The sequence below is a fragment of the Lynx rufus genome, unplaced genomic scaffold, assembly GCF_022079265.1.
Source record: "Lynx rufus isolate CCGP_SWC_20201006 ecotype Redwood Valley unplaced genomic scaffold, mLynRuf1.p SCAF_21, whole genome shotgun sequence".
Lineage (NCBI taxonomy): Eukaryota > Metazoa > Chordata > Mammalia > Carnivora > Felidae > Lynx > Lynx rufus.
In genome coordinates this window covers 18,386,879-18,401,591 of record NW_025814836.1, presented here as the reverse complement: position 1 = coordinate 18,401,591, position 14,713 = coordinate 18,386,879, and the positions used below count along the sequence as shown (strand labels likewise).

The 14,713-nt window shown below is 46.5% G+C and overlaps 1 protein-coding gene across 3 annotated transcripts in view; it reads left to right on the top strand.

The window, feature by feature from the left end:
- SV2B (synaptic vesicle glycoprotein 2B) overlaps positions 1 to 14,713 on the top strand; it is a 79,417-nt gene that overhangs the window by 28,293 nt on the left and 36,411 nt on the right. For 2 of the 3 annotated variants that reach the window (XM_047086801.1, XM_047086800.1), the window contains exons 2-5: positions 2,603 to 2,783; positions 3,124 to 3,275; positions 9,649 to 9,782; positions 11,905 to 11,994. In XM_047086801.1, the coding sequence (XP_046942757.1) occupies positions 2,603 to 2,783; positions 3,124 to 3,275; positions 9,649 to 9,782; positions 11,905 to 11,994 (557 nt within the window). The remainder of the gene's footprint in view (positions 1 to 2,602; positions 2,784 to 3,123; positions 3,276 to 9,648; positions 9,783 to 11,904; positions 11,995 to 14,713) is intronic. The other variant, XM_047086802.1, reaches the window with a different exon arrangement.

Here is a 14,713-nt window from a genome sequence, read left to right as displayed (position 1 = left end):
AACGCAGTTTGGAAGCTGAACAGACCTAACTTGGAAAAAGACGTTCCCTCTCTGTTCTTATCTGGAAGTCCTAAATTACCAAGTACAAGGGCTTGTGTAAAACCCCACTCTAAGTTGGGCCAGTGGTGATAGCCAGCAGTCTACCTGGAAGGTGGGGGGAAGGGCGGGGCATCTCAGGTGTGGGGCTCCTGAACGTGGCAATTATGTTAGGTGGGTTACCTAAGTCAGAGGAAGTAGAACCCAGTTCTTTGCTGGCGAGAACCTGGTTGGGCATGGTTGGAGTTTGGGTCTTTTCCAATTGGTTAAGGTATTGGATGCTAGTTGGAAATTAGCATGGGGGCCAGGATCTCAGGACCAGGCACAAGGAAGTTATGTGGACTGGAAAGACCAGGTGAAAGTATCAGGGAGGCTGCAGGCTGACCCTCACTTGGGCTTGTGTAGTGGGATTCTGGGGTCATAGCCACAGAAGATGGTTTTAAGATACCCTCATGGTGAGTAAGGCAGTTCTGTTGGACATAGCTCACAATGGCTAAGAACTGAGCAAGATTAAGTCTACAGGGAACCAGATGATGGAGATCCTTAGTTGCTCAGGTCTGGGGAACAGATACACTCATAGTCTAGCAGAGCATACTGACCGACACATCATTTCCATACGGCATGACATATACTGTGAGTTGGGTTTGCAGTCTTGACTCATTTTCTGAAACACAAGTGTGGGTGACTTAATATTAGTGGGAAATTGCTCACTACGTTTTCTGGGCTTTGGGCTGGGAACTGGTGAAATAGGGAGGAGGAGTTATCCTCATTCTATTACTTGTCTGTGGATCCTCCGAGTGTACAGAGAAATGGCAGATTTGAACACAGGCTTGGCAATTTACCCTAGACATCCCCATGGTTGATTTCCTTTAGGTCTTTGCCTGAATGTCCTGTCTCAATGAGAGCTTCCTGAACCATCTTATTTAAAATCTCCACCTCCCACCCTGGCTCTCCTGGTTCCCTTCCTTCCCATTATTTTTCTCTATGACTCTTATCAGCCACCTACCAACTGTATATTTTACTCATTTATTATTTCTTTTCCCCAATTGGAATGTAAGCTCTACGAAGGCCAAGATTTTCAGGTGTTTGTACCTCACTGTATGCCCAGTAACTAAAAGAATGCTTACCTAATAATAGGCATTTAATATATACTGTAGACTCATAGGCATATTTCACGAAGTAACAGCATATACAGAAACGTAAGAGGAAATAGCATCTTCCATGGCTTTGAGGTGTGTAAAGGCTGAAAGTGACAATACAGGTGAGTGAAAAAAATCTTAATGAACACCATTGACAACACCAAAGCTATCATTTCTTTTCATCTCATGGAATAAAATGATAAAAGAAAGAACTCTGTCATGGGGAAGATAAGACAGAGCGTAGTTAAATCTCTCCTTTTGGGGACCAGCCTTCAAGTTAATCAGCTAATTGAAGCTCTTTGCTTTCTGTTGGCCCTTCCTGGCACACACCTGCAGAAATAAAGCATCTGCAGATCCAGAAGCTTCCTTTCCGTGAAAGACAGTTTGTGTTCACCATTTGGTTTCCAGTCAAGACCGGGTGAAAGGATACTTATGTAATCTGTATTCCATATTTTTGACTTTGTGAAAGATGGTCTGCAAAGTTTCCTTCACAGGTGTGGTAAATCACATCAGGACTTAGCACAGGCATTGATAATTAGTAAGCCCTCAATATTTAGTAGGAAGACATTATCCACATGCTTCTGGGGATGTGCCATGACCGTGAAGATGCTGACTTTCATTGCAATACCATAAACATGTCAATAGCAATATATTTATAGGATATCTTAAATTAACCGATCTTATTATTAGAAGGGAAGTAAAGTTACATGTGATAAAGAAAGGATGCTCATTGCTGGGCTCTTATTACCCTAAGAAATCTGAACATTGGTTGTAGCTTGGAGATGGTCTTTTTTGGGGGGAATAATAACATAGCCAGTCTTATGGGTAGTTGGCATTTTTCACTCACACCCTTTTCTTCCTTCCCATGTTCCTTATAACCTTTTGGTCACACTTTCCCCTTGAAATTCTCTCTTTAAACATAACCCTGCAGGTAAGGATTTTTATCACACAGTCCTTCCTTCCTTCCTTCCTTCCTTCCTTCCTTCCTTCCTTCCTTCCTTTCTCTTTCTTTTTCTTTTTTCTTTCTTTCTTCCTTTCCTTCTTTCTTTCTTTCTCTTTCTTTCTTTCTTTCTTTCTTGCTTGCTTGCTTAAAAATAAAATGACAGCACTACCTTCTGCGGATTATGCCTCTAAAAGAGTCATCTTCAAGAAGGATACATCAGACCCAGCTATGGTTGATCTATTTTAGTATGTGCACATATGTGGCAACCTGTGAGGCTAGTTTTTCGAATGGCATTCCTAAGAATTTGAATTCAAACAGCACTTCTAATTTGCCATGAACATCTGTTATAGTCCACCTTTTATGTCTGTGACACAGACTGTCTAGAACACATAAAAAGGGGCATTGGATTTTCTAGAACATTGCATGGTTTCTAATGTCTTGTCTTTTCTCTCCACCCTGTCTTCTCTTTCCCCCCACCTTGCAGGGGTGATAGTCTACCTAGGAATGATGGCGGGGGCCTTCGTGCTGGGGGGCCTGGCCGATAAGCTGGGGAGGAAGAGAGTCCTCAGCATGTCTCTGGCCCTCAACGCCTCCTTCGCCTCTCTCTCCTCCTTCGTGCAGGGATATGGAGCCTTCCTCTTCTGCCGACTCCTCTCAGGCATAGGGTACGCAAACGCAGGGCTTTGCTGGACCCTCATAGACCAGTGTTCCATCCATCCTGGCACTATAGCTCTGAGTGGTACTTCTGGAAAACCTTGGACTGGGTTTTGTGTTTGACTTCCAAGATAGTACATTAAAGCTGAACCTTAGAAAGGGGTTAGGTTGTAAAGTCAGTGTATGAGGTCAAAATAACCCGATACTGGCTTCACCTTAGCCAGTCTTTCAAATTCACTGGGTTACTTTACCACAGAACTTACGGGTGGGGTGTAAGGTGACTAGGTTTCTGCTAAGCCCATTTTTAGTGTATGACTCGATTCTTTCTTTTTGGCATTTTCTTTTTTGCAGGATTGGGGGTGCTCTGCCCATTGTTTTTGCCTATTTTTCTGAATTCTTGTCTCGGGAGAAGCGAGGAGAACACCTCAGTTGGCTGGGCATCTTCTGGATGACGGGGGGCATTTATGCATCTGCCATGGCCTGGAGCATCATTCCACACTATGGTGAGTGCACTGCCTTCAAAAAGCCCAGGGATCCTTGTCACTATGGCACCTGCATCCAACAACATTTGCCGTCCTCAACCTTATTCCCCAAGCTCACACACAGTTCCTGTGTGTGACCTTGATCTCTCTATAGAACTTCCAACGCTGGAAGACACATCACTAATTTCAGTACACACAGCTTTCTGGATAGAATATAATCTGTCCTTCCTGCCTCCCTCTGTCTCTCCTTCCTTCTTTTCTTTGTTGTATTTGAAAGAATTTCAACCTTTATCTCCCCAGCCCTCCTCCCCCTAGCAAGTTAGGCTTTGATAACCCCATTTTATAGATTCCATAACAAAAGCAAGAGAAGTTGGTGACTTAGCCAAGGTCACGTCCTGGCATGACCTTGAATCCTGGTGCTCTGCCTGCCCCCTGTTCCCATGCGGTACTCTTGTATACTCTCCATTCTAGTGCCTGCTGTCACTCTTGTTTGGCTGCAGAAGTGGGGCAGCCCTTACAGACAAGGTCTTCGATTCAGCTGGGACAATTTTATTATCCTGGATAATTGCAGAAACCAGATTCTCTGGACAGAGACCTGGCAGTGTTTACTTTCACAATTGGTTTTGTTAAGAGTAAAGTAGGAAGAACGCAGCAGTTTTGAATTCGATTATGTCTTTCAAGCATCCTGGGCAATAAATACCATCAGTGTCCTTAAAATTGTTTTCGGTAAACCCCTGATGATGGGTGAGACTGTGCCATCATTTAGAATCCTGCAGAACTATAGGGGTAGCAGAGAACTGCCCGAAGCTAACCAACACTTCCCTAGCCATTCACCTCCTTGAAATCTCATCCTCTTTGTGTGTTCTGAGGTGATGGAAGCCCTTGTATATCTTTTTAAGAAGTTCTGGGGCGCCTGGGTGGCGCAGTCGGTTAAGCGTCCGACTTCAGCCAGGTCACCATCTCGCGGTCCGTGAGTTCGAGCCCCGCGTCGGGCTCTGGGCTGATGGCTCAGAGCCTGGAGCCTGTTTCCGATTCTGTGTCTCCCTGTCTCTCTGCCCCTCCCGCGTTCATGCTCTGTCTCTCTCTGTCCCAAAAGTAAATAAATGTTGAAAAAAAAAATTTTAAGAAGTTCTGGTATAGACACTGCCTACCCTGGATGATGCTGGATTCATTACCCTGGTAATCTGATAAATCCTAAAATCTCATTGTTTTAACATAACAGAAGTTTCTCCCTCTTGTAAAATAGGGCTGATATCCTGATGTGCAGGTGGCTCTGTTCCATCAGCAATACTGGGGCTCAGACTCTTTCCAGCGTGTGATTGCACCGTCTGTAACACGTGGCTTAAAGTCTGCTTGGGGAAAGAGTATGGGCAATTGTACGTGCGTGGTTTTGAAGGGCCGACAGCCCTCTCTGCTTCCGTCCCATTGGCCCCAAATCTGTAACGTGATCACCAATACTGCAAAGGACACTTGGCGATGCAATCTTGCCGTGTGCCCAGCAAGTAGAAGAAACGGGTTTGTGAACGTGGAATCTTTGCCATATCTCGTCTTTGAGAACCCACTGGATTTTCGTATAAGAAACAGAAAAGAAATAGAAACAGGAATAATGAAATCAAGGGATGAAGGGTTTTCCAGAGAATTCTGTCACCAGAAGCAGTTCTCCATCATTTTAGATACAAAATCATATTACTCCTAATATCATTTCTGCACTCTGCCTTTCACGCAAACACATACTTTAATGACCCATATACTATAGTGTTGGTTACATGGGTTAGAGGAATTGCTTCCCCTCCCCACCAATTCTTGCTATAGTATCATTAACACTGTTAACTCATCCCCATGTGTGAGCTCTAAGAAACTATTGTCACATTTAAATTAAGTAAACAATCTTTTTTTTTTTTTTATTTTTTTTTTTATGGAGGAGAGGCATGTAGGGACAAATAAAACCTGCATAAAAGCTGAGCCAAAGTAGTGATGCTGTGTGGTTGCAGCCAAGTCACTTCATCTCGTCCAGCCGTGGTTCCTTCACCTAGAAGGCGGAGAGGGAAGGAAGTAACAGCCATAGAGATCCGTGCCTCTCATTCAGTAATAAGTAGGATGCAAAGGGCAGTGCTGAGAATTTGTTTAAAATGCTTCTCGTCCTCGAGCTAGCTTCCATCCCAGCAGCACCAACAAGGTCACCCTCCCATTTGCACACTGCTTGTTCCACCAAGGAAGTTCCCCCGCACACCTGACCAGGGAGCTTCTGATTGGTTCAGCTTAGGTCATGAGCCCACCTCAGCCAATCACGACACCCCAGAGATGCTGGGTCCTGATTGGTTTCCGGATACTTTTCCCTCCTCTCCAGCATGGGGGGCAGAGTCAGTGCCCCCCAGACCACGTGTCTGCATTACTATGACCGAGCCCACAGCTTGTGGGGTGTTGTGAGAGGGGCTACCCACAATGGTCCCTGCACGGTGCATCGCTTTTTCACTTTGCTTTACGCATACAAGCACACACTGATGTCTGGGGGTCTGGCTGCTAAGGAAGCAATATTAGGATTCGAGTTGGGAGCGTGTTGACCAAGTCTGAATGGGATGCCCATGGCTGAGGGGCCACATAGCTGCTGGCTGGCCGCTGCTGGCTGACATCAGGGCTCCTGGTGAAATATTTTACCCCAAACGGACAGGATGTGTTTCTTGTTTGCAGGCTTGTATGAAATCTGTGACTTTTATAGTCCCTTTTTAACATACAAGCCTCTGGGATGATTATGCTTCATTGAAACAAGCATTAGCTGGGGCGGGGAGCCCACCCTAGGAACATGGGAGACTAGAATGACCTTATCACAGGAGCGATTATTTACCTTAAGCCTCATTTTACCGGCACCAGATGTCCTGTCCACAGTGAACCAGACATTTGATGATATTTCTCAATGTGCCTAAGACATTAATCCTCTCACACCCCTCCCCTGAGCAGGGACACACGCCAGGGGAACTAAAGAAAGGAGACTCATGTTTGTGCTCGGCTTGTGCAACCCACTTAATTGCTTTTGCAGGAATGAAGTGATGGGAGGTCTTGGCACCAGGAATTCGGGCGACTGAGTCATTGAGAAAGAAAATTACAAAACTCAGAATGTTTTCCTGGGAATTCATGGGCACAGCCCAGAAAAAAAAAATATGAATATATTATGGAAGATGAATTCCCATCGTAGTCAGCACCACCAGCTGTTTGTGAAATCATGACGGAGGGCAAGCTAAAAGATCAGTAACCAGAACAATCCCTGTCTCCAAATTAATAGTTGCTACATATATTTGGAAGCAGTTCACTGTTTAATTTTATTTAATTTGAGGTCCCAAAGATCTGCCTAATGAACGTGATAAATGCAGATTAGTAAAGCCGCCAAAAAAACCATAGCGGCACAAGGGAATAATGGATTTTAGATAATTTACACATATTATCATAAAGAAAAAAGTTTGTCTTGGGCAGAATGCTTTAGAAACACACCTGCTTCTGCTCTCCTTCCCTCATTGTCCACCTGAGTTTCACTGCTGTGTAGTTTTGATCAACTTGACTTCTAATTACTCCAGAGTAGCTTTTGGACATGAGCTGCAAATGTGTAAATATGACTGTGGTTTTATCTTCCCCTTTCTAGTGTTGCTCTCAGGAGGAAGGAAAGGCTTTTTAATTAAAATTAAAGCAAACAAACCCCAGGGACAGCATGCTGTGCAAAACAGAGATTTGGTTCCCGTTGAGAAAGTTGGATGAAGTGTGTATTGTGTGACCAAATGTGTCACGGTGGTTTCAGTCCCTCTTTCCCCCCCCAACCTGGGATTCCCTCTGGCTCGTCCTTTAATTGCTCCAAGTAGGAAGAATCAGCAGAAACAGCAGTGCGTAGACCGAGTTGAAGCACAATGAGAGGAATAGAGCATTGAAGACATTCACTGCCCACCACGGAGTTGGCCATATGGTGTATTTTGAAGTATAAACATACCTCATTTTATTGCACTGCATTTTATTGTGCTTCACAGATAGTAAATGGAGTAGATACTTTGTGTCCCAGTAATGATTACCCTCCGAACTTGAGAAATCAATATATTCATTTATACAGTTCTGTCTTAAAAATATGCTGTTGGAGTGTCTTCAAAGCTGCTCTGAGTGGCATGAGAAAACCAATCTATTTTATAACATTGGATTTTAAAAAAAAATTTTTTTAATGTTTATTTTTGAGAGAGAGACAGAGCATGAGGTGGGGGGGGGGGAGTGCGGGGAGAGAAACTGAATCCAAAGCAGGCTCCAGGCTCCAAGCTGTCAGCACAGAGCCCGACACGGGGCTCAAACCCACAGGCAGCAAGATCATGACCTGAGACAAAGTCGGATGCCTAACTGACTGAGCCACCCAGGTGCCCCTAACCTTGGATTTTTTTTTTTTTAACGTTTATTTATTTTTGGGACAGAGAGAGACAGAGCATGAACGGGGGAGGGCCAGAGAGAGAGGGAGACACAGAATCGGAAACAGGCTCCAGGCTCTGAGCCATCAGCCCAGAGCCTGACTCGGGCTCGAACTCACGGACCGGACCGTGAGATCGTGACCTGGCTGAAGTCGGACGCTTCACCGACTGCGCCACCCAGGCGCCCCGGATTTTTTTTTTTTTTTAAGCAATTCTTTTCCTGATCTTTGCTGATATTCATCTATTTCAGTCAACAACTTCGGCACTAAGTATCATGGAGCTATTTCCAAACAAATCAAATCTACCCTCAAAGCAGATGAGTGATTATTGGTTGTCAGAAGCTTTTGTACCCAGCAAATCTGTGGTGATAGTGTTACCTGCATTCTGCAGCTATGAAAACCCACCGACACAGTAATGATGTGAGGAAGCCAGGATTTATACTCTGATCTATGTGACTACAAATGTCTAGGCTCTTTCCTCTGTGCTACCATTCCTCAAAAGAGGGACTTTTGCGACCCATGGGCATATTTGAAATAATGTTTTGTAGATCCCGAAGCAATTTCTAAAAATGAATTTTAGAGTGCTTTCAATAACCAACGCTGAGTAGGAGCTAGTCTCTCCATTTCAGTGATGATAGAATTCATTTGAATTTAGAAGCCCCATCTCTTTAAAATTAAAAAAAAATGTAATATAGGCATACCTTGGAGATATTAGGAGTTCAGTTTCAGATTGCTGCAATAAAGCAAATATCACAGTAAAGTGAGTCAAGTGAATTATTTGGCTTCCAGTGCATACAGCAGTTATGTTTATACCAAATTATACTCTATTAAGGGTACAGTAGCATTATGTCTAAAAAATGTACACATCCTAATTAAAAAAATACTTTACTGCTGAAAACATGCTCACCATCTCCTGAGCTATGGCAAATCATCACAGATCACAGATCCCCGTTACAAATATGGTAATAATGGAACGTTTGAAATATTTCTAGAATTACCAAGGCCTGACACAGACACACAAAGTGAGTGGATGCCGATGGGAAAATGGTGTCAGTAGATTTGCTCGACACGGGGTTGCCACAAACCTGCAATTTGCAAAAACCGCAGTATCTGTGGAGCATGATACATCGGGGTGTGCCCGTATTATGACTGACGGTGTTTTTCAAAGTGTGGGTCCCGAAACCCTTTGCATTAGAATCACCCGGAGCTGGTATTGTCCTTTGACCTGGGTAAGAGGGATCCCCAGGGTCATGTAAGGCCCTGATCTGGCTCTCCTTCAGCCATACCCCTTCCTATAAGGCAAGGGGTCCCTGAAGAGTGATCACCTTCCTACCAGATCATGCTCTGGTGCTCAGAACCCAGGAATTCCCACTAAACTCAAGGAATCATGACAAGGGCACTCATTCTCATTGTGGCGGAGCGAGATTTGTTCACATGGGTCAACGCAAGGCCCCTCACTCTGTGGGAGGGGCTAGGAGAAGGAAAGGAAAGGAATCCTGCAAGGGTAGGTCAGGGCACCTTATTTGTCAAGGCCAGGGAATAGAACATCTGTTATTTAACAGTTTGTTTAACTTAAGTTTTTTAGAAGTTCATTGATTTATTTTGAGAAAGAGAGAGAGAAAAAATGAGCGGGGGAGGGGCAGGGAGAGAGGCGGGGTGGAAAGAGAGGATCCCCAGCAGGGTCCGCGCTGTCAGTGGCGTTAAATTTTAATGAATATATCGAAATATGGGATGCTGCCTTCCTTTGTACTCTTGGCCGAGAGAACGGGCCTGGCCCACCCTGGGGGGCTGTTGGGATGCACATTCCCAGAGCCCATTCCAGACTTCTGCGTCAGAAGCTGGGGGGACAGGCGGGGGCCTGCACTTTAACCTGCTCCCCAGGCGATGCTCTCGCGCCCTAAGCTGAGAGCCAGGGCTGGAAGGTGACTCTGAGATCATGTCCAAGGCGCTCTGGCTGCTTCTTCGCAGGCTGGGGCTTCAGCATGGGCACCAATTACCACTTCCACAGCTGGCGGGTGTTTGTCATCATCTGCGCTCTGCCCTGCACCGTGTCCATGGTGGCCCTGAGGTTCATGCCAGAGAGCCCACGGTTCCTGCTGGAGGTGAGTCAGCACCCCCACCGCCCCCACCCCACGTGAGAGCCCTTTAGCCCCGCGTCTCCTCCTGCCTGCAGGTTGCAAACCACTCCCTCTGTTGGCCAACCTGGCCCATCATTATGTCTGGCTTCACTGCCATCCGCGGTGGCCGCGCACCCTGGATCGCAGACTGTCAGGGGCGGAGGGGCGCAGGGGCTCCCCGAGTGCAGAGTGGGACAGGGCTCCCCCAGGCTGGGTGGCGGTGGAGGGGGCTTCCCGACGCTGCCTCCAGCCCCCACTCTCTCCAGAGGCTCTTGAAAGCGGTGGGGTGTTTTTTCAAGTTGCTGCAGCGAGATCTGTGGCAATACTTGTGTGGTTCCCAAGTCCATGAGGCCTCTTGACCGTCCGGACCATCTGAGAGTTTCTGCTGGTGTCTTGAGAGAAGAATCCTTCCAGCTCGGGGTGGGGCGGGGCACTTGGGCTTGTGGTGGTCAGACAGGGTGGGGCTGGCAGAGGAGAAATCTCTTCCACCCCCAATTCTGAGTCCACTTAATATGTCTCCTTCTAGATCTTTCTACAGAGTGATCACCTTGTCAAATTCCCTTTTGTCCCATTGATCAGGGGCAGACACAGCAAGGGTTTTTTTGTTGTTGTTGTTTGTTTGTTTTCATTTTGTTTTAACCAGGGATATCTCAAAATACATCCTTTGTTGTGTATTAGTTTCAAAGGACTCTGTTACAAACTGAGTGGCTTAAAGTAACAGAAATTGTCTCACAGTTTTGGAGGCTGGAAGTCCAACATCAAGGTGTCAGCTGGGCCACGTTCCCTCTGAAGTCTGTAGGGCAGTCCTTCCTTGCGTCTTCCAGCTTCCGGTGCTTTGCCGGCAGTCGCTTGGCTCACGGCTGCCTCAGTCCACTTCCTGCCTGACTCATCCCAGGTGGTCTCCTGGTATGTGTCCACTTCCTGCCCGAGTCATCCCAGGTCGTCTCCTGGTGTGTGTCTATATTCCTATGGCTGGCTTTTTATAAAGACTCCAGTCGAACCAGATTAGGGGCCCACGCTGCTCCAGTAGGGCCTCGTCTTAATTACATCTACAGCAACCCTCTTTCCAAATAGGGTCATGTTCCAAGGTCCTGGGGTGGGAGGAACACAATTCAATCGTAACATATTGCTGCTTTGCTCTCCCTAGTCAGAGAGGAACGTGGCTCCCAATTAGTGGTCCGTGCAATTTTTAAAAAATGTTTGTTGGGGCGCCTGGGTGGCTTGGTCGGTTAAGCGTCCGACTTTGGCTCAGGTCATGATCTCACGGTCCGTGAGTTCGAGCCCCGTGTCGGGCTCTGTGCTGACAGCTCAGAGCCTGGAGCCTGTTTCAGATTCTGTGTCTCCCTCTCTCTCTGCCCCTCCCCTGTTCATGCTCTGTCTCTGTCTCAAAAATAAATAAACGTTAAAAAAAAAATAAAAAAAAAAATGTTTGTTTATTTTTGAGATCGAGAGCACCAGAGGGGGAGGAGCAGAGAGAGAGACAGAGGATTTGAAGTGGGCTCCACACTGTCAGCAGCAACCCCAACTCGGGGCTCAAACTCAGAAACCGTGAGCTCATGACCTAAACTGAATTCGGACACACAACCGACTGAGCCACCCAGACACCCCAGCAGTCCATTCAACTTTACAACTAGGAGTGTTGTACTGTGTGATGGGAATAGTGTATAATGGAGTAATATCTCACATTTTTTACAATTTTAAAAAAGTGTTTATTTATTTTTGAGAGAGACAGAACATGAGCGAGGGAGAGGCAGAGAGAGAGAGAGGGAGACACAGAATATGAAGCAGGCTCCAGGCTTGAGCTGTCAGCACAGAGCCCGACGCGGGGCTCGAACCCACGAACTACCGTGAGATCATGACCTGAGCCGAACTTGGACACTTAACCAACTGAGCCACCCAGGCGCCCCGAGTAGTGCCTCCCATTTGCACCTGGAAGGCGCTACCCTGTTATCCTTCCAAGATGGGCTGGGGGCGGACATTAGTCCTAGTCCTTCACGAGCCCTGGATGGCCGCGAGTCCCTGTCTAATCACCACACACTCAGATGCATAGGGTTTCCACCCCTACTCAGCCACAGGTTTCTCATTCCTCTATGCTTGCTTTAACCAGATGGGCAAACACGACGAAGCCTGGATGATCCTCAAGCAAGTGCATGACACCAACATGAGGGCGAAGGGGGCCCCCGAGAAGGTGTTCACGGTGAGTGTGTGGCACCTATGCCAACAAAGGGGGGGACTGTCCTTTTTCACTATTTTGTCTTGCTAAAAATTAATTTTATTCTATTATTATATTAATTGGACAAAGGAAGTATACAATAAAACCCCTGACCTTCTATGGGGATAGGCATATGTACATATATTTACATCGACATATTTTTAAGAGTACTCATAAGCATTCTGTCTGTTGTCTCAGAATTATCCTTTTTAAAACATGTTTATTTTTGAGAGAGAGAGAGAGAGAGAGAGAGAGAGAGAGAGAGAGAGCGCGCGCGCATGAGCAGGGGAGGGGCAGAGAGAGAGGGAGACACAGAATCCAAAGCAGACTCCAGGCTCTGAGCTGTCAGCACAAAGTTCAACGTGCGGCTCGAACCCACGAACCACGAGATCATGACCTGAGCTGAAGTCAGATGCTTAACCTACTGAGCCACCCAGGCACCCCACAGAATTATCCTTTTAATAAACATTAATGTTGGGAACATTAACACAGTTTCTCTGGGCATGTCCGGGAATACTAGAAATTTATTTACCCTGTTTTGTTACTTTGTTCCTGTTAACATTGTTGCAGTGAACCTTCTCACCCTCGTGGTTGCTTCCCCTTCCAGTTCTGGGGTTGGTTTTCCAACTAGACTCCTAGAAATAAAATGACTGGCTCAAAAAGCACTAGGATTTTTATAGCTCTTGAGTTATCTTGCCAAATTACATTTCAGTCGGATTGTGCCAATCTAAGTGTTGCAAGCAACAGGAGAGCCGTTTCTCTTAGGCTGAATTTTGTTTCTTGCTGGTTTAATAAGTGAAGAACTTGTGAGTGTCAGTTTCCACGACGAAGATGTCGTGTTAGTTACCACGGTCTCTGCTCCCCTGGCCAAGGTCTGTGGCCGGTGAGGGAGGAATGGCTCGCTGAGGGTCTCTGAGCACCTGTTTGCGTAATTTCCTTTCAGGCTGACTTCAAATCCATTACCACAAGGAAGCCCTTCCTGGGGGAGCCGCCTCCAGCTCCGATTCCCTGCGTTCGCTTCTTTGGCCTCTGCCATCGATTCTGGACAGAACACTTGTCCTTGTTAACTGTTGCTTACAAGCCCCAAGTCTCAGGCAGGACCATGTGATGGCTAAGAATCCACAACCCAGAGCAAGACAGTCTGGGTCCAAATCCCAGTTTTGATACTTTCTAGCTGTGTGGGCTTGGGCAAGGCACTCTCTCTGCCTCAGTTTCCTTCTTGGGAAAAAAACCCGATAATAATATCTGTAAATATGGTTTTGGTAAGGATTGAATAAATGACCTAAGCCAGTATCTATCTGCCTTGGAGTAGGGGCTACATAAGCGTTAATTATTATTCAAAAATGTTATGACCTGTTATTTTTCATAAACTAAACCAAGCAATAAATGGCTGCTGTTCAATGGCCTGTTTCTGTTGATTCCAATGCTCCTAAAAATATCTAAAATATGAGACCAGTGCTTTTATGACACACATTTATTAAGAAGCACGACTAACAGAAACACTCGAAATGAAAGATGTTAAGGGCGTACATGGTTCTCCCAGGACCCCCACCCCTATTGCTGTCTGTGATGGGTTGTAATCCTGCAGGTGTGGACACTAGATGTTAGTGGGGCTCCCTGCCCACTGGGCGTGCTTGGCTCTGTCCTGCCCCCCCCCATCCCCACCCATTCCACAGACTGTTCTCCAAGCTCCTGCTTATTCCTTAGAGACAGACACAAAGACATACATGTATAGACACACACACACATTCAGACACACAGACACATGTATACAAACATACACACAGACACAAAGACACATGCACACACACACAGACACAGACACACGTCATTTGTACCAGGCATTTGCGAGTTTAATAACCTTCCTGACAATTTGAGGCACTTCCTCACAGAGCACACAGCCTTCTTCCCCTTCCCCCACTTTTCCTCCTGCCTTTTAGCCTTCTCTCTCTTTCCCCTGCCCTCCCTCTGGCTCATGCACCGCAGGTCACTGGTCTCTGTCATTCCCTGAGCCCTCAAGCAGTCTGTTGGTGTATTTACTCCAAGCAAACCCAGAACCCTCCTGAGAGGTGTCTTGATGGATGATTGCTCTCTGCCTCGTTTGTGCACCTGTCCCTGCCTTTCCCTATAGCTGTAAACTCTTCCTGGCCTCCGTCTCACCCAGGTGGCCCTGCGGTATCTGACACACGGTGGCTTCCCTGACTGCTGCTTCTGGAAGGACCGCTTCTAAATCAACCGTGTGGGCTTGCCAGACCAGGAGTGGTTTTTAGGGAAGCAATCCCACATTCTCTCTTAACGTGTTCAACCTTAAGCAGGCTAATTTTGAGGAAGGAGGTGTCAGCCTGGAAATCAATAAACCGGAAGCCTCTGGTTTCCAAAGGCAAAAACTCAGCCTTTCCCTCGCGCCCTAGAGCCCCTCACCTTGGGGATGGACGTGTATCTCGAGGAAGAGTTCAGGCGGGGATCCCTGAGTGGGGAGGTGGGTACTGTGACCCGTGGGCATTTTGTTACTCCAGCCCACATGCTGGTCCACGAGTCTTTAGGCATCACCCCTGCTTTTAGCAGTTTTCTTCTAATACGAAAGAGAATTAAAAAGGTTGTGGCCTCAGCATTCCCTGCTGACTTTGTAATCCTCTTAATTATGTAGAAGTGGGTGAGTGGATGGGCCAGGGGGAAAGAAAAGAAAGAACAACCAGAAAGTGCT